Genomic DNA, 22,269 nt, shown 5'->3' on the forward strand with positions numbered 1-22,269 from the left:
ACACGGAAATTAAATCAACCTTTGATGTAACAAAGACAACAAATTTGAAAAATAGTTCATAATAAAACAAGTATGAGGACCCAATTGGATTTTGTTAATTTTTTTTTTAGTTGCAACATGCACTTCTTATATCCTGTAACCTTTTACCAAAATTTGATTGTGATATATTCAGAAACATGAAAAGAAAACCGAAATTGTGTCCTGTTGCATCCATGAATTTAAAAGTGAAATTTCTTAAGTATGGTTCAAAATTAGACAAAATACTGCCAGTTTGTATTCTGTCAAGAGATAATAAACAAATTTAATCCTTAACAGATGTCAAATTTTTCATAGAATTTCTGAAAACCTGTATGAAAAAGAAGTTTTGGAGTCTGTGTTACATCATTCAAGGAAATGAAAAAATACCACTATTATAGTGTTTCATGAACAAGTTATCTTTTTGCATACAGAAATGGAAAGGCCTTGATCCCTAGGTTTAATTTTCAGTGGCCTTTTTATTTTCTGAGCAGTTTTATATTTTCTGAAAAGGCAGTTTTGGATGTAACCAAAATTTCATGACAGTATATTCTGACCCATATATACATGTGAAAGATTGACAAAAATCTTCATAATATCGAAAATTATATTTTTTACCTTATAGATGCACAGAAATTTACAAGAAAAATAAAAGTAATAGACCATTCCCCTGATGAGATCCTGAGCATAAGTGATTGTGAGCTGCCATGTGACATCCCAGATGAATGGTTACAGGTTTGACACAGAAATTGCTTACACTTAATAATTTTTTCAAACATAATTTATAAGTAAAAGATTGGAACTTTTAAATACCAGTACTTCACGACATGCTGTACTTTTTTATTATTTCGTCATTACTCTAGTATTGTGCTCTTTCAAACAAAATATTGAATTGAATGAGTAGGTATTTGTGATATGAATGGTTGATTAGGGATTTACTGTGATGAATAAATGTTAATTTGACAGTGTTACATACTATGTGACGCTAAAATGTAAACCCCTAAAAAATGGCAAAAAAGATTTACATGCAATGTTGGAAAATTAAAGCCAATTTAAGTTCCACTAACTCTTTATTCTCAGCAGCACATTCCAACCAATCAAAAGAAAAATTAATGCCAAAAAAATTGCAAGCAATTATGTAGGAAAATTAACATCCTTTAAATCTGAATTCTCATGAGCACACCCTGACTTGTTCCAGTTGTCGTTTGATTGTAAAGTTTATATTTGATATGTAAGATTTTAGTCTTTTTTAAAGGAAGGAACATTTAATTACTCAATGAAATCTGACCTAACCATACAGCATGTGCATTTGAGTACTTATATTTCCTTATCTTTTATAGACACCTGACTGTGAATCATCTTATCCAATAATAGGGCCACCAAATCATCCTGGTCCATTCACAGGATTGCAACATCCACCATCATATTCTTTAATATATCCCAGACTAACAACTAATCCTTCCAATCAAGGACCAGGGACTGATCCATCAGCACCTCCTCTACAACAACCTACTGGTCCCCAGGGATTTCCACAATATAGTCCACAGTATGATCCAAGATACATGCAGCAGTATGGGCACAATCCACAAAATCCTCATCAGCAACAATTATATCCACATGGAATGCAATGGAACCAGTATCCTCCAGGAACTCACAATACAGGTAGTCCATCACCAAACCAGGAAAAGGGACCACCTGGACCACAACAACAAGGGCAATGGGGATCACATCCATATCAAGGCTATGATATGTATAATAGTCCTTATAGTCCATATCAAGGTCAAGGTTATCCTTATGGTTTTGACCCTCATCAACAAGTGCAGCAGTTTGTCCCTCAGGAAAATCCTACTTTTAATCTAGAACAATCAGAGAAAGAAGAGCCTACTGAGGCACAATCATCATCACCTAATGCTGAATATTTAGAGGAAGAAAATCCTGTTCAGCAAGAAGAAAAAGATGAAGACAGGGATGAAGGAAAACTAGAAGGTAAGTCTATATATGCCAAAATATCAAATGAAAAACACCACCTTTCCATATTTTAACCAGTTCAATCCCTTAAATTGCCTTGTCAAACAATATTTTGAATTCATTTTTAACCGGATTTTTGTGACAAAAATGTCGGTTATTGATTTGGGGATGTACGGCGGGCGGTCGAGCGGGCGGTCGGGCGGGCGGTCGGGCGGGCGGCAATCAAATGTTGTCCATGCATTAACTCATGAACCGTTCACCCAAAGCTTTTAAAATTTTAATATGTTATTACTGACAACTATACAAAGGTCAAGTTCAATAATGGCGATTTTGACTTTTACCGTTCAGGAGTTATGGTTCTTGAAAGATTGAAAAATGGAGTTGTCCGTGCATTTACGCATGAACTGTTCTACCAAAGCTTCCCAAATTTTAATATGTTGTTACTAATGAAAGAATGGAGGTCAAGTTCAATAATGACAAATTTGACTTTTACCGTTCAGGAGTTATGGTTCTTGAAAGATTGAAAAATGGAGTTTCCAGTCATGTCCGTGCATTTATTCATGAACTGTTCTACCAAAGCTTCCGAAATTTTAATATGCTGTTACTGATGACAAAATGGAGGTCAAGTTCAATAATGACGATTTTGACTTTTACCGTTCAGGAGTTATGGTTCTTGAAAGATTGAAAAATGGTTTTTCCCGTCGTGTCCGTGCATTTTCTCATGAACCATTCAACCAAAGCTTTTGAAATTTGAATATGTTGTTACTGATGACAAAATAGAGGTCAAGTTCAATAATGACGATTTTGACTTTTACTGTTCAGGAGTTATGGTTCTTGAAAGATCGTAAAATGGCGTTTCCATTCAGGTTGTTGCATTTACTCATGAACCATTCAATCTAAGCTTTTCAAATTTTAATATGTTGATACTGATGACAAAATGGAGGTCAAATTTGATATTGACGATTTTCACTTTCACCATTCATCAGTAATGGTTCTTGTGATATAGCCAGGACACAAATAAATGTTAATAAATCCGGTTTGCTGTCGTTGTGACAGCCTCTTGTTTAGGTTCAATTAAAATGCTTATATAGTAACATATGACACATGAGCATACATTTCAACTTGTTTAGATGTGTGTAAAACTTATTTAAAGGATTGGAATGTTTTTAAGTGGACATTCACAAAGGAGTAGGTTCAGTAAGACCCCTTTTTGGCCCCAAAATATAGCAGTTTTACAAAATTGTTAAAATGTAAACCTTTAGTTAGTTATTGGACAGTAGAATGCTTCTGCTACATAAATATGGTCTGTTTTTGACAATACAATGCACATATATCCGGTACTAGCACCATTAAGTCATGCTAAATTACTGAAATCCTCATAATTCTAGCATTTTAGTTAAATTTTAGACGGTTTTCATGTTAAACGAAAGTGGCCGCATTCTTGTTCATCCTTAATATTGTAATGTAAGTTGTATTTTATGATAATACATAACATATATAAAGGTTGAGGATGAACACGGATGCGGCCACTTTCATTTTTACCAAAAACCATCTGAAAAGTGACATTTTTCGGCATATTAGGTAGATTTTTCATATTTGAGCTTGAATCGGATCGTTTTTAATAACTAAATCTGTTAAAATCTTTCACATAAACTAATTAATTCAAATAAAATAGACACTTAAGTGTTTAAAAAGTGTTCAAAATCTTTCGTCAGATGAACCTGAAATTTGAGGCCAAAATCGGTCCTTACCGGACCTACTCCTTTCACAAGAATATGTTTTATAAATTCAATATGGCTCGTAATTCAAAACATGTATAGATTTTACCTCTGCATCTACAATGTATTGTGTTACAATATTTATCCACTGGAGACAGTTAAATATTTCGAATTTAACTGTTGAGAGTGGATAAATCTTGTATTGCACAAATTTGGTGGTGGAATCTATTTCTCTACTGATTCTTAGATGATACAAGTACACACCCGTGATATCGCGTGTCCGTGACTGAATTAAAGTATATAACTATGTCTAAGCCTTATTTTAGTAATTAGTATTGTCATCTGATAAAGTCATGTCGATTATAAGATACACAGTTTTCTCTGCTTTCAAATCTTTCTGTTTGAACCCATCGACCTGGAACTTATCAATTATTGGTAACATTAATTATTTGGAAAACAAAAGGTCCTTGCTATCCAGGAATAGAGTATTTTTTAATCAACAGCATTGTCCTATATTAGTTATCTTAAAAAGTCTTGCTGATTGCTGAATAAAACTACAATAGGGAACAATTTGACAATGATTGAATTTAGTAGTGTCAGCCCTTTGATTATGACCCGTGTATATAGCAAAATCCTAAATACACCGTTTGGTGGTGCGCCTGTCAAATGCGGAACGTACAGATAAGGTAATAGCTGACAGGTGAATATACTATTGGTATCAGTATCGGATTCGACCCGGAACTTGTTAATTATTGGCAATATTAATTATGTGGAAAACAAAAGGGTCTGGAGTGGTGTAATTTTTTAATCTACACCATTGTCCTATATTAATTATATATAGAGTTGAATTCTTTGATTTTTCGTTTTTACCCGATGACGGCTGACAAATTGGACCTCGTAATTTTAGTATTATAAGATGCAGACAATTTTAATTCTACTTTTCAAAATATCTGCAAATAAATGTGTTAATTCTTTCTATGTGATGTTATCAAATATGGTCACCCTATTTTACCTAAAAATAGGAATTTCATAGGGCAAAAGCAAGAAAATTTGACATCATGGTCAAATTTTGACCAATGAATAACTGATATCAAACCAACCACACATTGATTAAACAAAAATAATGAACAGGTCAGGAAAAGGATAAATCGAGTACCCATATATTTGATTTTAAACTTAAATTTATGTTTGCCACATCCTATCAAACAACCACCATAGACTATTACAATCTTAATACCGGTACTCATACAGTCTGAGGCTAGTATATTAGGGAACTTTGCTATCAGATAAGGATTTTATTTTAGTCTTTTTTTCTTTATTTTTAGAAAAACATAGAAAAACTACAACAAACATGCTTAAAGTAACAAAGTTACCACCTGGTACTACAGCAGAGTTTTTAGAAAACTTTTTTGAGAACACAAGGAAGTTTGGAGGGGGAGATGTACATGATGTAGAATATGATGAAGATACAGCTTCAGCTATTATTACATTTGAGGAAGATGAAGGTATTACATATATTATTCATAGTCCGCATGATTAAAGGAGGCTTTTCATAAAATACTGTTATTTTTATACAGATTTGTGGAAAGCTAATACAAAATATTACTATATTGGCTGCAATGAAATACCCTGATTTCCCAGTAAACTGAAAAACAAATCATTTCAGTGGGAATTTAATCTGAAAATTTCACTCCTAGTTCCTTAAATAAAAATATTCAATTTGTGACTGAACATGCAACACTGATAATTTACTCATGAGCTAGAAACATTCCTGAATTGATGTGTTCAGTCGCTCATTGAGTATTTTTCTATATTTTATTTCTTGGATTAGTTATGATATCAAATCATATAATATATGAACAAAATGAAATAATTTTGAATAAGCAAATATTTCAACACAACAATAAAGTTATATTTCATTTTTTTAATGCCCCATTTATGGGCATTATGTTTTTTGGTCTGTGAATCCATTCTTCCATTTGTCAGTTTGTACATGTGTCTGTCTCGCTTTAGGTTAAAGTTTATGGTCAAAGTAGTTTTTGTTGAAGTTGAAGTCCAACCAACTTGAAACTTAGTACACATGTTCCCTATGATATGATCTTACTTATTTTAATGCACAATAAGAGTTTGACTCCAATTTCACGGTCCACTGAACATAGAAAATGATAGTGCGAGTGGGGCATATGTGTACTATGGACCCATTCTTGTTAAAATCATGTTAATATAACTATAATTATAAAATTTTCAGCTGTGGAAATAGTGTTAAAGAAAATACCAATTCTATTCAATAAGAAGGCAATAGAAGTTTCGGCTCATAATGTAAATGAAGAAGAGCCTATGGATACTACTGAAGAATATGAGAGTAACCCAAGTACCAGTGAACCGTCCCCGACCTGTACAATAGAGGTCAGAGGGATGACAGATCGTACAACTCAGGATACCATCATGTATTACTTTGAATCAAGAAAAGGTGCTAATGCTGATGTAGAGACCATTGAGTATATAGAGGACAAAGACATGTATTTAGTTACATTTCAGGATGAACAAGGTAATTAAAATATTGTTTAATGTGAAAATGAACAATGATTAAAGTTTTAACCAAATTAATGTATTTTTACGCTCCTTTGAACGTTTTCAACCAACAACTAATTTTTTTTATCATTTTATGAAACTTGAGATTATATGGGTGTCTTTCCCCGTCTTGGATTTTCAAGTCACATAGGTCCAGATTTTTTATCAAGTCATCAAAATTTGATGAGGAAAGCATGGTTATTGGTCAATGTTAAATTTTCTTGGTAAATTTGTTTCTTAGAAACTATAAGCCACTATATATTTTGTGTATAAATTGATTGTAAGGTGTACATGTATTTCCTGTTTGGTTTATCTGGCTATGGGCTCATTTTCTTGGATCTTGTAAAGTTTATGCAATACTTGTAGTAAGCTTTATATTTAGGACTATCAACATGAAATCAATTATCTGTAAAGCAGGCAAGACATACCAGCGTGAGCACTCTTGTTTGTATTCAAATTAGATATTGCCAGTTATGTATTTCATTATGAAATGATATAAGATTATAATTTTTTATAGATTTATCAATGAGTGCAAATTTGTTGGTTGGAAGATGAGCATGTTAAATGGTTCAAATGTTTTGTTTATTGTTTCAATTTTGTGTATAATAGTGTTTATTCTTTGCTTTAAGCTGTTGATAGAGTGCTGGAGAAATCTAACATGGTAGATGGTACAAAGTTACAAGTAAAGAAACACATTCCACCCAAAAGATATCCAAACAAGGCATTAGTTAAAGGCTTTAATCCAAATACAACCAAAGATGGCATTATTAATTTCCTGGAAGCCAGAACAAAACTTGATGTGGAGGAAGTAGACTTTGGTGATGAGGATTCTGGGAAGGCTATTGTTACATTTTGTGAACCAATAGGTACGTTTGTATGTTTTGTAGTTCAACATGAGAAAACGAGAAAGTTTATTAATTTCTCAAAATGCGTAAAAAATTTTAGTTGCAATCTTCAAGTGTTCATACAATGTTTGAAGGGTCTTGGTTGAAAACTATTTGAGGTATTACCTATACATCCTGGTTGCTTTCCATTGAGAATGTAGCTTATATTCAACTTAAACCGGTTTAAACTACAATTGCCACAACCAGTAAAAGAAGGATTTTGTTCACTTTCAAGCATACATTAAAGTGGAACATTGAAATGACAATTTGCTAGAAGGAGCCAGCCAGCTAGCTTTTTTAAAAATTTGCTGACATGCAAGACAATAATGTAAACTTATTTGAGTTCTTATGCCTACATCCAACCTATATGTTTTTTGAGATGGGTTATGCATGAGCTCAGCACGGTCAGTTATTTAATAAATAATATGTCAATAATGAATAGTGACACAAACATAGGAGCTACATGAACAAACTACTTGGTTGTGAAATTTTCTTAGATTTTTCTGTACATTTTATACAAATGTTGAACTAGTTTAAAATGTTCATTAATAAAACTTTATCAAGTATATAAATTAGATCAAACCATTGTTAGACCAAACCATTGTTTGATATTCATTTATATAGTTCAACATGTAAATAAAATTGGAAAAAGGAAATGGGGAATGTGTCAAAGAGACAACAACCCGACCAAAGAGCAGATAACAGCTGAAGGCCACCTATGGGTCTTCAACACAGCAAGAAAATCCAGCACCTTGAGGCTTGCCTCAGCCAAATATTCTTAAATCTAAAAAACAGTTATACTGCTCCATGAACTTACTAATAAATTAACATTTTGTATCTACCTGAATTTTCCAATGAGAGGTGCCCTTTTTCAAGGTAGATATAATAATAATTCTGAATGGTTTGAAGGCTCTGATTTGAAATGTGTAATTTAAGAGTTTATTACACAATACATTAACTTCCCTTAAATTTTCTTATACTTTTTGCAAGATGAATTTCTGTTTAATTAATATGAATGGTTTAGTTTCATAATTTTTTGTTTTTTTCCCTAGATATTGGAGATATCCAGACAGCCTGTAAGAAGAAAGCATTAGATGGCAGCTACCTGACAGTTCACCCTGTTGTTGTGACAAACTGTATCGTAGTCCGAGGATTCAGTGAGAAGACAACAGAAAGTGGACTGGAATATTACTTTGATAATAAAAGGAAATCTGGTGTAGAGGGCGTCACTGAAGTCAATATGAATAAAGATGGGGATAACTGTGTTATATACTTTGAAAATGCAGAAGGTATACCTACCGGCATAAATAGAGAGTATTGAATATTAACTTCAGTAAAAAATTTGGTATTAACAGATGAACTGCTGTTCTGTATTTTTAACTTCTCTTTGCATACTTTATTGATTATCACATTCTTTAACTCTTGGATTTGGCTTGCCTATGAGTGATATAATTTTGTTTAATGTAGAGTGGGGTGCTCATTTTCGCCACATTTTTCCATGTTTTCTACAGTTTATGTTCAGGTCTAAATGTTTTTGAAGTATACTGATATTTCTATATGAAGATAACTTGAAATGCAAAATATACTTAAGCTTGAAAACCGGTTTGTTTTAAGAAAATCATCTGAAAAGTTAGATTAAAGGGTGTTTGAAATTTCTGGATGTTTTGTCAATGGGGGACACATATTCGCCGTTTTTACACATCTATTTAAAACCAAATAACCGCAGCTTTTAACAATTTTTATCAAATCAATTGCATTATAGATGAATAGCAGACATTTCAAAGGTATAAAGAATTCAAAATTAGGGCATTCAGTCAAATATTTACTTAGAAATACTTCTTTGAAATTGTGTTTTTTATTCAGGAAATTGTCCTAAAATCGTTGTGTGTTTTTCGGTCATTTTCGGTAGGAGCCGCAATTTTGTCTTAGTTTAAAAAAATATTATATTTGTTATAAAAATATAATTTACCTGTACATTTCTTCCATTTCAGCCATCCTTTGAAGTTTTTACACCTCAAAATCCTTAAACGGCGAAATTGTGTCCACGGCGAAAATGAGTTCCCCACTCTAATTGCTTGTTGGCTAGAAAAAAATAATGTCAGTTGTTTTCAGGATCCCTCAGTACAAATGATTTTCATATAGATATCTAAAGAATCTGCAATATTTGTTAATTGATACTCTTGAACATAAAATGTAAATGGGAGACAACTCCAGGATATTGTGAGATTTGTATAAAAAAAACTATTTTGTCTCAACCAACAATTATGACACAATGCTTACTTAGTACCACAAAACACAGATGAAGTTTGAATTTTGGTGGCATCACGGTTACTGTTCTACAGTTATGCCCCTTTACAAATGGAAAAAATTGCTGAATTTTCATTTCTGTTCTCTTATAACCTTTACTTTGCATCAACTACATTTTATAAAACTTATACACAATGCTTATACCACAAAACACAGATAATATAAAAGTTTGGTGTTGTCACTGTTACCATTCTAGAGCTATGGCCCTTTACAAATGGAAAAATTGCTGAAATTTTCACTCCATTCTCTGACTTAAGTTTGCCTCAACCAAATGTTTTGAAGTTTATACACAATGCTTATTACCCAAAAGCTGTGATCAAGTACAAATTGAGGTAAACTCACTTCTATGGTTCTTGAGATGCATCCCTTTATAACATTATATGCAAGCAGGGCATCATCTCTGTCAAGTGGACATATTCTCCATTATTTTTTGTTAATTTAAAATGATTATTGTCTATTTTGAAAGACTTCATTGAAAATGTACAGAATGTGAACAAGCATTGGTTGAACATATATGACTTATTTATGTTTCATTCTTCCAGTTTCAAGTAACCCTAATAAGAAATCATCATTATTTTTATAGATGCTTTGTTGGCCTGTAAAAGATCCCATACCATTGACAACTGTACACTGAATGTGAAGGTCTTCTATGATTGTCTTGGTGTACCAGCTGATAATGAAGGACCAAGGTTCAAACCACTCCTACCTTTAGTTATTACTGACATTGACAGATATAAGATTAACTTCTTGAAGAGTTCTGCCCAATATAAGGAAGCACTAGAACAGCAGCTTGAGCTAAGTCATGCTAAAATAACTTGGCCGTCATCCATGAGTGATTCTAAGATCATTATAGAGTGCACATTAACCAAAGAAACAGAAGACTGTAGAAAACTTGCCAAGTCCTGGGAAGATGATATCAAAAGGCAGCTTAGTACACATGTTGATGCCTTGGTAACAGAGAAACATTCTACATTACAGGAAGCTTGGAGTGGTGTCATGCAAAAACTACGGGAAATTAATATTTCAGGTCCTGAAGATGTTAGCGTCAGTGTGGAGAAACCACCTGCTTGTGAAATTATCGTAGTTGGTCATAAAAAAGCAGTAAAAGAAGTTTCAGATAATATAAAGCAATTCATTAATGAAGTTTCTGAAGATCTTGATAGAGAGAAGAAATTGGTTACAGAAAAAGTCTCGTTGAAGCATCATCAATTGTTATATCTTGATTTTTCAGACTTTATAGACAAAATCAGACAGAATTTCAATAAAATGGAAATATCTATAAATACCAGAGAGGGTGTTATAATATTTCATGGATTGTCAGGAAATGTTAACTATGCAAAGATAAACATGTTTGAACAAGTACAGAACTTAGTGTCAGTAGATGTTGGTAAAAAGTCACCGGGATATATCAAGTTTCTGAATAGAAAGGATGTGAAGACATTAGTTGGAGAGGAAATAAAAAAACAGGGTTTCATTGCTGTATGGAATATTCAGAAGAGCACCATCACAATGTATGCTGTGTCTGATGAGGAAGCTGTTGCTGCCAATCTTGTACTGAAAGACTGTGTAATAGAAACAGAAATACCTTTGGAAACTCCACAGAAACCTCTACTGGGGACTCATAAATGGAGCCAACATGTCCAAGCAATTAATGAGGAATACCAGAGAAAACCTGTCATAATAGAGATCATAACAGACAGTCATCAAGGGGAGATAACTGTGTATTGTACATCAAGAGGAGAAGCAGGACTTTTGAGAGAGAAGATCCAAGACTTCTTTTATCACAACACTGAAACACAGATCAGGATCGACTTTCCAGCTGCTCAATTAAAATTTCTACTTGAACATATGTCTAGTGAAGTATCAAAACTTGAGAGTGACTTCAAACGTAGACATGTCATTGTTACCGTCAAGAGTGATGATGTATTAATCAAAGGTAATGCACAGGGAATACAAGAGGCTAAAGATGAAGTGAAGGCCTTAGTAAATAAAATACTCAGAACCAAACACTCAATCGACCAACCAGGATTACAAGACCTAGTTAATAGTGCCCACGGAAAGTCTAAGTTGAAGCAAGTCTGTATACGGGGTAGTGTTGTCATCAGTAGTAATGAAGATGAGAAGTCGTACAGTAAACATATTCGGTCAAAATCAACAGGTTTAGATGAAAAAGCAGTGTATAAAGCAGCGGGAGGTCAAGATGTCATTATTGTCAAGGGTGACATTACAGGGCTGGATGTGGATGTTATTGTCAATGGAGCCAATAAAGATTTGAACCATAGTGGTGGTCTGGCAAAGGTTTTGATACTTAAGGGTAAGTTTTATATAAATATTTGAAGAAAAAAAAAGGGGTAAAAAAAAACACTAAGAATTACAATGTTTCAAACTGTTAGTGTTTTCAGCAGTTGTTACATTGGCTCTTCAGACAGTCATGACAGTATAGTAATATTATTATATTGTAACATAGGAACAAATCCGTTATATATGTTTCAAGTAGACATCATTCTCAATTACTAAAATGTTAATACATCATGTACATGTTCAGAAAAATAGTCTTATTTTACCCAAATGTGGTAAGAAAATCTTTCTTTTTCAGATTTTTTAAACTTAGATATTTTATTTAACAGGTTAAAAGTTATCAGTAATTTTGTACTCTTATCAATGCTCTTCAAGAGGTATTATCAATTATTACATGAAATACAGGTTAACTTTGATATTAATGGTTTTGTCATTTACAGTTCAAAAGTATAATGCCTCAAAGTTATCTGAAAAATTGGTTTTATCATGGACTCCAGGCAATCTTACACATAAAAGTTTTGTTTGACAAACCTTTTAGATTTGAACACAGTGAATGTTATGAAACTTATATATATGTGATAAAATATATATGAATTTTGATAAACAATTTGAATTTTGGTTACCATTTTGCTGCACACCTAATTGATCCTATTTACTGTTTTAATATGATTGATTTATATAATTTTATGATTGTATAGGTGGAAAAAGCATACAAGATGAATGTGACCAGTATATAAGTTACAGTAAGCAGTTATCTGAGGGGGAATGTTTCAGTTCTAAACCAGGAACATTAAAATGTCATATGATCGTCCATGCTGTTGGTCCGTCATGGCAGGGGGGATCTAATAGAGAAGAAGACCTACTTCAGAAGTGTGTGGAAAGAGCAATAGTTGAAACAGAAAAAAATAAATATACTACCATCGCAATCCCAGCTCTGTGTACAGGGATTTTTGGTTACCCGGCACACCAGGCAACTAGAGCTATTGCCCAGGCAGTTAGGGACTATTTCAAGAGGAACAAGACAAGCCTAGTTGAGACTGTTTATCTATGTGATGTCAATGAGAATTCTGTAGATCTGTTTGTGAAGGCAGGGGACAAGATGTTTGGTCAGGGAGTAGATGGAGGGGGAAGACCATCTGGTGGTGGAAACAGTCATTCAGGTTTATAACTAATAGCTGTTTGAAAATTTTTCATAAATTGGAAAAATATACAATTTTATGTTGGTTATAAATCTATGAGAAAATAATATCATCTGTACTGGTTTTTGTTAGCTACAATTTTCTGGCCTAACATATCAATTTGAATGGTCATGCATATGCAATTAGATAATAATAAGCAGATATTGATTGATTGATTGATTGATTGATTGGTGTTTAAGGGCATACAATACAGTTTTGAACCTGTATTTACAGTTTGATGAAAATTTCCATATAGGCTAGTTTTTGCCTGCTTAAATCAAATATGTAATAAAAAATATACCTTCATGTGCTACTTTTTGAGTTCATTGAGGTCGAAATTTTGTATATTTGATCAAAATTCGGATTTGTGGCTGTATTTTCCCTTTCAAAAGAAAGCCATAACTTTTTTGTTTTAAAAGATAAACACAAATTGTTTTTTGTTAGATAATTTGTAATTTTTGTATTTTATAAGTATTCTAAAAAAATATGCATTTTTTATTCAGAAATAACTCATATTTATCAAATGGTCATGAATTAAGAAAAAAAATCGTATTTTTTTGCTGTATATTTATCAAAATTAAAAAAAATCCTCTATTTACAGTTTTATAAAATTTGGTCCGCATAATCTCCCTGCAAAATGAAACAAAATGTCGTTTTAAAAAATAGGGGTCCATGCACTCGTTTTCAAATTAAATCAGTTTGAATGATAAAAAATAGTCGAAAATGCATCTTTTCCCGATATGTCATAGTTTGACGTCGCGAAAATAACATTTTACGTTAGCAACGTCATTACCTCCCCTGTAACTGTATCGTATGCCCTTAAAGACACTTTCAGAACTATTATGCTATTTTATGGTGGTAAAGCAAGAGTGCTCAAAGAAAACTAAATACAGAGAAAAATATTTGAATTTACAGTTAATCAGTCACATGAAATGAATTTCACAAAAAAACGTCAGAGAGTAAAATACTTTTATTAAGTCATGAACACTTCAGTAAAAATACACTAGTACTAGTATTATGAATTTTTATCATAAGATATTTATTTTAGAAACATGCACTTAATGTAGTTATCACTAAAAAATTGCAATATGATAATTTTAAAGAGAACTCCTGTACCACTAGTTACCTGTATATACATACATCTATACCTACTTTTTCAGGTGGATGGTCAAATCCCTCTGGAGGTATTCCCAAAGGAAATATAAAAATTAGAATTGAAAAGGGAGAATTAGCAAAGATGGACGTAAGCCTGATTTTATAAGTTTAAAATTTATTTTGGATTGAACCTAATATTATCACTAAAAAACAGTGTTGTGAGAAGCCACTTATAATATAAGTTTCTAATAATTCTAAAAAGCAACTATTCTATAAAGGACAACACTAGACATGTAAAACAGCATGAAAATGAGTGTCAAGAGTATGTAAACTGGGAAAGAAAAAAAAAAAACATGGAAAAGAAATTCATGATTTTTCTGAATCCTTGCAACGCTATACACGGCATATGCCGCGATGACGTACGCTATTCCCCACTGCTATTCTCGGCATATGCTGCGATGACAAAGGATTTTTCATAAGGATTCTTTAATCATTCGGTTTTCATTTGGGTTCTTTCTAATTTTTCCTCGTTTGAATCGAGGATATACAAGGTCTCATTTGCGCTTGAAATCCCGGCAATTTTTATTGTAAAATCATGCAGTAGGAGGAAAATAAAAACAAATATTTTGACAAATGCAAATGGCGGAAATCGGAAACGAAGCTGTAATATGGAAATATTTCAGCATTTCTATGGCGAAACTAATAACGAGGATTAGTTAAAAGGTTTCTTGTTATCTCAATGTGTTTATTACATTTAATTCGTGTGGGAAATATGATTTGATCGATCATTACGAGACGTAGAAAAAGGGGGTAAAACGGAGGTTGACTGAAATTTTTTAGGACGGAGGCATTTATTTGTGCCACGATTACATAAAACATTGTGTATGGTGCAATACGCTACGGAATCGAGCAACTGGTGTCTTCTTTATTATATGGCAGATAAAACGACAAAATAAATGAAGACTAAAAGTAGTTTTTATTCAAAATTCAATACAAATGTAATAAATTACACCTTTTACCTGTTAATTACCTGAAAATGCAGGTAACCTGATAAAAATTTCATTAATATAATTGCCTAACATTACAGTTCATGCTCTCCTGAGCATTTTTCATGCAATAACTTTCTCTGTATCTCATATAATAAAAAAGATACAGCAGTCTGAAAAAGAATATACTGTTCTAATGAATGAACACAAAAAAAAATGCAGCAGCAGCAGCCATTTTTCTATTTTTTTTTGTGTAGCGTTGAAAGGGTTAATTAGTATTTTTTTTCAGATTTTGAAGTTTAATATTTTCACATTTTATATATTTCGGTACCCCAGTAAATGTTTAATTAATTTGTTGTTTACAAAACATCTTGTGGCAGATTTTCCCCCACTAAATGATAAATAGTGATCTCAAACATCAGTATCCTCTAAAAGTACTCTAAACAAGCTCCATGAAATATAATTGTGCAAGTTTTCACTGTTAAACCCATGTGAAATATCAAATCAGTGCTTACTATCAATTACTGTTAAATTCTGAAATTATTGCGATGTATTTTATTATTGCATTAAATGCAACAGGGTTGTAATCACAATAATTTAAACATGCATTTTGAAATTTTGTATATGAAATAAACAGGATTTTTCTCAATATTGCAAAAATTAAATTCGCATTTTAGTCTAAACTGACAAAATCGCATTAATAAATGCATGCAATAATTTCGAAATTTACAATATACAAACTATGCATTGCAAAAGTTTGTCAAGAATTATTAATACATGTAGTGAATCTTTACTCATATTGATATTACAGATTGATGCAATTGTCAACACAACATCCCAAGACTTAAACCTCTCTGCAGGACTTGTATCACAGTCTTTATTGAGAGCTGGAGGCTCTGGTCTTCAGGATGAATGTAATCATAAATATCCAAGGGGAATTAACTCTGGGGAAGTTGCTGTTACAAAAGGTGGTAATTTAAAATGCAAAATTGTTCTTCATGGCTGTTTAGAACCGTGGCGTTCAGATGGATCAACCATTAAGGTATATTATAAGTATTTAGAATAGGACTTATGCTGTATAAAATAAATCAGGATGCCTGTTAGTGTGTTTTAAGTAATCTGATAGAAAGGGAAATGTATTTGATAATAGAAATAAGTGCTATAATGTTTTCTTATTTTATTACCTAATACATATTAAAGACTGAATGAAAATGTGAGATTAATTGATTCAAGAAGAGCTTCATACAAATAAGGTATCAGATATCAGAATGGGAGTTAAAATTCCTTTTATTGCAATACTCACCCAGTACATTGCATTTTATTTTACACATTGATAAAAACTTCACAATAACATTGAATTTATAGAAGTTGTCTTTCAGTACCATATATGAATCAATTTTCAGGTTCTTGAGACATTTGTAAAAGGTTGTCTAACCACAGCTGATAGTAAAAATTGCAGCTCTGTAGCAATTCCAGCTTTGGGGACTGGCAACTTAGGGTACCCAAAAGATCTAGTTGCCAAGCATATGTTTAGCTGTGTAGAGAATTTCTCCGGGCGGACCCCAAAGTCCAGTATTAAGGAGGTTAAGTTTGTGCTGTACTATAAAGATGATCAAGTAGTAAAGGTAAAGTTTATTTAGTTATGCATAGAGATTATAAAATAGGATGTTATAATTCTTTTATATGACAATGTATATGAACAGAATTAGAAGTATGTTCTATTATATATGTTCCGGACCATATGAGTATTTAATTTTACGTGTACAGTCGGACCATATGAGTATGATACTCGTTTGGTTATTAACGGGCTGGACCATATGAGTATTTAGACCATTTAGGTATTTTTTTCAAATTACATTATAAACGTTTCAATAACACAATAACTTTATCTAAACAAACAATGATGGTTACATGAAAGTTTGTTAAGTTTATAATTCAAAAATTACGTAAAAATTAAATATTGTTGCCATAGTTAGTTTTCATCAATAGTTACATTCTTGCATGTAGGCTTGGGGTGACATTTACTACCACACCGTATCATGCATTTTTTTTGCATTTACGAGTCTTGGTAGTGCACGATCCTTTTCAGTTACACCTTTTGTTTGCGAATGAAAAGCTAGCCTTTTTGCAGCTGCGTACAGTGATACCAAGGTCTTTGGCCATTCTGATCTATATGGTGTCTCAAATATCACAAAATGACTGCAATACACCATATTCACAAGACATTAAAATAAACTATGTTACTTTCCAGTAAATTCTTGTGTAACAGTTCATTAAGAAATTTTTGAAATTTAAATATTTAAGTCGACATATTGCCATTCACTCGTAATAACAAATTGGCAATGGTCATCGGTAATAAGCATCGGTTTAAAATGTGTTTATTATAGGTTTGACATAAAAGTAAAATAAACTTTGTGAAACTTCTAATTTTTATTTACCAAATCTTTTTATCATAAAATAATAATAAAATTACCTATATGATAGCGTCTTTTTAATGAACAGTCATACCATATGAAGAGTTTAGAAGAAATTAAAAGTAAGCTGTAACAGAATATTAATTACCCCAACCATACGTGTACGGTCGGACCATATGAGTATATACCCATATGGTCATGACCATATGGGTATGGTCCAAATACTCATGGTCAGGAACATATACAAACCTGGACAAAATGAATATAACTCTGTTTACATATTCCCAAAATTTAGAAAAAGCTTAGATTAATTTTGGAAGAACCACATCTTGAGTTCCTGCTCCTAATACAATGTTTTTGTTATATATGTAAACTTTTACTTTATGAAGCTGTAATGTTATGGTATCTGGCCAACATCGGTTTTAATCAATTATTTATTTCACAGTTTAGTCTACACAGCACAGAGGTTGGAACTTTATTTAAAATAAATGATATTTATAAGAAATACTTGAATAAGTTGTAAATAATTAAAATATACACTTCTGGGACAGTTCTTTAGAATCCAGGCCTAAGCTGAAGTTTTGACCCTGTAGAAAAGATGGTAGTTATAATGGAATTCAAATATTATATTGTAAACCAACTTATTGGTGCATGCAACTATTTAAAGACATTCATTAGAAGAAAAAAATAGGGAGAATATAATTGTTGTAAACACATTAAAATTTGCTTTTTACTATCAAATGAAATACATATTTTTTTATTTAGAAAAATATCGAAAGTTGAATCTTTGCAAAGTCACTTCAACAGTTGTCAATATGAAAAAAGTATCATAAAAAAAACCTATTTAATAGTTATTAAACTAAAAGAATATTTGATTTTGTAGGCATTTGAAGATGAGGAAAGAAGAAGACAAGGATTAGACAGACAAAATCAGGATTCAAGACATCAACAGCCAGCAGGATTTCACCACAGAAGTATGGGTTTATTGTTTACTTTAGTGGTTATCCTTGCATGAAAAGGTCTGAATGGGGGGTCCTTCATTTTTTTTATATTGTTTTTCTTTTTTCTTTTTTTTGCACCACATTATTCTCTTATCTTTATTTTTGCCTTTTTTTCACAATTTATTTTGTTTTGCCTCTGTTCTGAACAATTTGGCCATTATTGTCTATTCTGTAAACCCCATGCAGACTTTCATATAAAACTACTGTACTAAGTCTGACACCTATATATTTAAACAAAACCTTGCCTTTTCTGAAACACTCAAACAATTAGTAGTGCTCCCTAGTTAAACCACCACCTTTTGGAAAGAGGTGCAAAAGATACCAGAGAGACTTTCAAACTCATATGTCTAAAACTAACAAACAACATCATGGCAAAAAAGAAAAAGACCAATAGACAAAGAATAGTACACAAAACACAAAACAGATAACTGGACATGTTTTAATCACAACCTTAACTAAGATGTAGGTTATTATTGGTTTTAATTAGGTTAATTGAAAGGCAGTTTTTGATTTTCATAATGTGAAATACAGTAGTCACTTTATATGATTTTGTGAATTTATATTTGGCAGATAAAGCTGGAAATCAAAAAACAAAAGATGAACCAAAACAGCCATCACAAACACATGCTGTAGATTCCAACACAATGTATAGTGTTGACATAGGCAATCTGGTATTAAAAATCTACCAAGGGGACATAACTGCTGTCAAAGTGGATGTTATAGTTAATGGAACTAATACTGATTTAGATTTGACTAAGGGTAGGTATAGTATGATGTACTGTAATAATGTTCAACAATGTATTGTTTAGTTACTTAATATAACTAGTAAATAATTTATGTCGATTTTTTGTAAAAATTAAGAGAAGGATCCATGGAAGTTTATGTTCTCTATTAATTATTGATAATGGGAGATAACTCCAAATCAAAATATTTCCCATCAAATTTGTACCATTGCTTGATGCATTGTCATGTCCAATTTTGATATCGAAATAAGAAAAAGAGTGATATGATTGCCAATGTTACATGCACAACTATTTTTCAGAGACCAAATTTTATCAGCAGTTTTAAGCGACCTTATGATCTTCAACAAAGAGCAAACAGCTAACCACATATCAAGCTATAAAAGGCCCTTATATGACAAAATGTAGACTATTCACTAATTCATACCAGAAAATCTAGAACAAAATAGTAAATTAGAAACAATTACTACAGGTCTAGACAGCCAGCAAGAAAAATGCTCATGACTTGGGACAGGCACATACAGAATTTGTCAGAGTTAAAAATGGTTTTGAGTGCCTATCCCTTCTCTTGACCTAGTACAGAGGTGTAACTGCAAGATAAAAACAGAGTGTAGAAATGGGTTGGAAGGGGCTGACTCCTCAGAAAAATAAGAAAGTAGATTATTAAAACAAAGTACTGATCTAAGAGTACTTTAACAGTATATATCCAAATATAAACTGTTCAAATTAGAATATAGTAATAGCACTATCAACAGTACAATTTGTAAAATATCTAAATGTTATAGAAATATTGTTTACATCTATTTTTATGCCCCACCTACGATAGTAGAGGGGCATTATGTTTTCTGGTCTGTGCGTCTGTCCGTCCGTTCGTTCGTCCGTCCGTCTGTCCCGCTTCAGGTTAAAGTTTTTGGTCAAGGTAGTTTTTGATGAAGTTTAAGTCCAATCGACTTCACACTTAGTACACATGTCCTCTATGATATGATCTTTCTAATTTTAATGCCAAATTAGAGTTTTTACCCCAATTTCACGGTCCACTGAACATGGAAAATGATAGTGCGAGTGGGGCATTCGTGTACTGAGGACACATTCTTGTTATTATTATTAAAAGTTAAATAATTGACACAATCAATTTGCCCCCAAGTATGAAGGGTAAAGATAGCTTTCTTTTTTGCAATGTGTCTTCAACTGACTGATTCTAAATCAGGATTTAAAAAATAAGAAAATTACCTTTTTATGAAATATCTGACAGAATCTGCATGAACACCAACATTTCTACATGTACTTCATATTTTGGGAAACTATACCTAATTATTTAGAGCCAGGTCAAGATGCTTATTGTTCTCCTTTCCAATAGTTTATATAACTAGAATTGAATGCATGTTATAATTGTTTCATAGGTGCAGTGGCTAATGCAATCAGAACCAAAGGGGGAAAAGAACTAGAAGGCCAGCTAAAAAGTCAGAGTAAGTTCATGGTTAAAGTAATGTTATTTTCAATTTATTGAACTTATCGATGAACAGAAAGATAATAAGATACAAATACTGTGAAAGTGCTTTTATTCATGGGGAGAGGGGGGGTCCAATTTACATGTTTTTTGTTGATGGCTTTATCTACAAATTAATTTGCTCAAAGATAAATAAAAGCTTTTTCAGAAAACTAAAACCCACTTATTTAAGAACCCGCAAAATAAAACTTTTGCTCAAACCATGAACATTGGAACCCATAGATAATAGTACTTTCACAGTATACAAAACATTAAGGGTATTTAGTTTCAATACTCCAAACTCTATTACTTATATAATATTACAGAAGTAAATATGATGCATCATTCAAACTAAGAGCGCATTTGTTTCTAACCTAAACGATGTAAACGACTACGCGCGTAGTCGTTTAATCCATTTGTTTCTTACATTTTTTGGTCAACGTTGACATCGTTCACATAAACGATGTACGCGCAAAATAGTCGCGTAGTCGTTGATCGTTTATCGTTGAGACGTGTAAACGATAAATTTGTTTCTGCATCTGTCGTTTAAATAATTACGAGCACGTGTTGTTTTCGCAAAGTCCTGGTTATTTATTTCCCGCACTTTTACCTGTTTGTTTACAGTGCGTGAGTGTAATCTATTTTTGTCTGACAACGTGGGGTCGATAAAGAGTGTTAAACGATGTATTTGTTTCTAGCAGCTTAACGTTTACTAAACGATAGTCATCGATGAGAAAATTTCGGGTTAGAAACAAATGCACTCTTAGATTCATGTTCATTTGTAGTAAAAAAAACATGTTTTTTTGTTTCTGATGCTGAAAGCTCATACCTGCCAACTTTTCAAAATGCCCATGGGGGTTTTGCATGCAAGATGGCTGTCACAGTCCTAAAAAACCTTCAAGGGGGCCTGCAAATACATTTTAATGTTGTTTTTTTGGCTTCCTCATACTTTTATAAGCCTGAAGTCTTTGAAATTAATTGTTTTGTTTAAATTGTGGACAGAATTGCTTTTTCAAAATTTCAATTTGGGAGCCTCCATGGGGGAAATCCCCCGCAAATAGTGACAGTTGGCAGGTATGAAAGCTATGCAGTCTTCTTATAATTTTTAAATGTAAAATAAAGTAATTGCATTCACTGGGGTTTCCGAATATATTAGACATTCACTGACAGTTGGGAATTTGATTACGCTACTGATGATATAATTCTAATTTTTATTATCAGGAAAAGTAATGGGAAAAGATGGTATAGCAGTAACAACAAACACATCATCAACATCCCTGCCATGTGGTGCTGTGATACATATAGATATGACTGATCTTAATCCAAGTGCTCTAAATCCAGTCACCTTGAAAGATAAGGTTAAAAAAGCACTGAAAAAAACAGATGAGTTAAAGAAAGCAATCGTAGCATTTCCAGCTTTAGGTAAACAAGATATATTAATGTCAGTTTATTTAGTGGTCCTTCTAACAGCAATTTCTCACAAACTGGTGAACAGATTTTGAGGGATGGAATATATTCCTTTAAATCTGTAGAACAGGACATGACGTTGTGCTGATAAAAACATAATTGTATTTCTTCTGGTAAAGGGAGATAATTGAGTTTGTGTAC

General features: G+C 32.4%; 1 protein-coding gene across 1 annotated transcript in view; it reads left to right on the top strand.

Annotated features, from left to right (window-relative positions):
• Nucleotides 1-22,269, top strand: part of LOC139493468 (protein mono-ADP-ribosyltransferase PARP14-like) — a 59,956-nt gene that overhangs the window by 27,256 nt on the left and 10,431 nt on the right. Inside the window, exons 2-16 of the mRNA XM_071281874.1 lie at nt 641-750; nt 1,356-2,001; nt 5,027-5,206; nt 5,950-6,249; nt 6,902-7,138; nt 8,209-8,445; nt 10,047-11,777; nt 12,460-12,921; nt 14,100-14,182; nt 15,832-16,062; nt 16,424-16,645; nt 18,318-18,408; nt 19,006-19,194; nt 20,576-20,641; nt 21,883-22,083. Of these exons, the coding sequence (XP_071137975.1) occupies nt 641-750; nt 1,356-2,001; nt 5,027-5,206; nt 5,950-6,249; nt 6,902-7,138; nt 8,209-8,445; nt 10,047-11,777; nt 12,460-12,921; nt 14,100-14,182; nt 15,832-16,062; nt 16,424-16,645; nt 18,318-18,408; nt 19,006-19,194; nt 20,576-20,641; nt 21,883-22,083 (4,986 nt within the window). The remainder of the gene's footprint in view (nt 1-640; nt 751-1,355; nt 2,002-5,026; nt 5,207-5,949; nt 6,250-6,901; nt 7,139-8,208; nt 8,446-10,046; nt 11,778-12,459; nt 12,922-14,099; nt 14,183-15,831; nt 16,063-16,423; nt 16,646-18,317; nt 18,409-19,005; nt 19,195-20,575; nt 20,642-21,882; nt 22,084-22,269) is intronic.

The sequence above is a fragment of the Mytilus edulis genome, chromosome 10 (genome assembly GCF_963676685.1).
Source record: "Mytilus edulis chromosome 10, xbMytEdul2.2, whole genome shotgun sequence".
NCBI classification, from domain to species: Eukaryota; Metazoa; Mollusca; class Bivalvia; order Mytilida; family Mytilidae; genus Mytilus; species Mytilus edulis.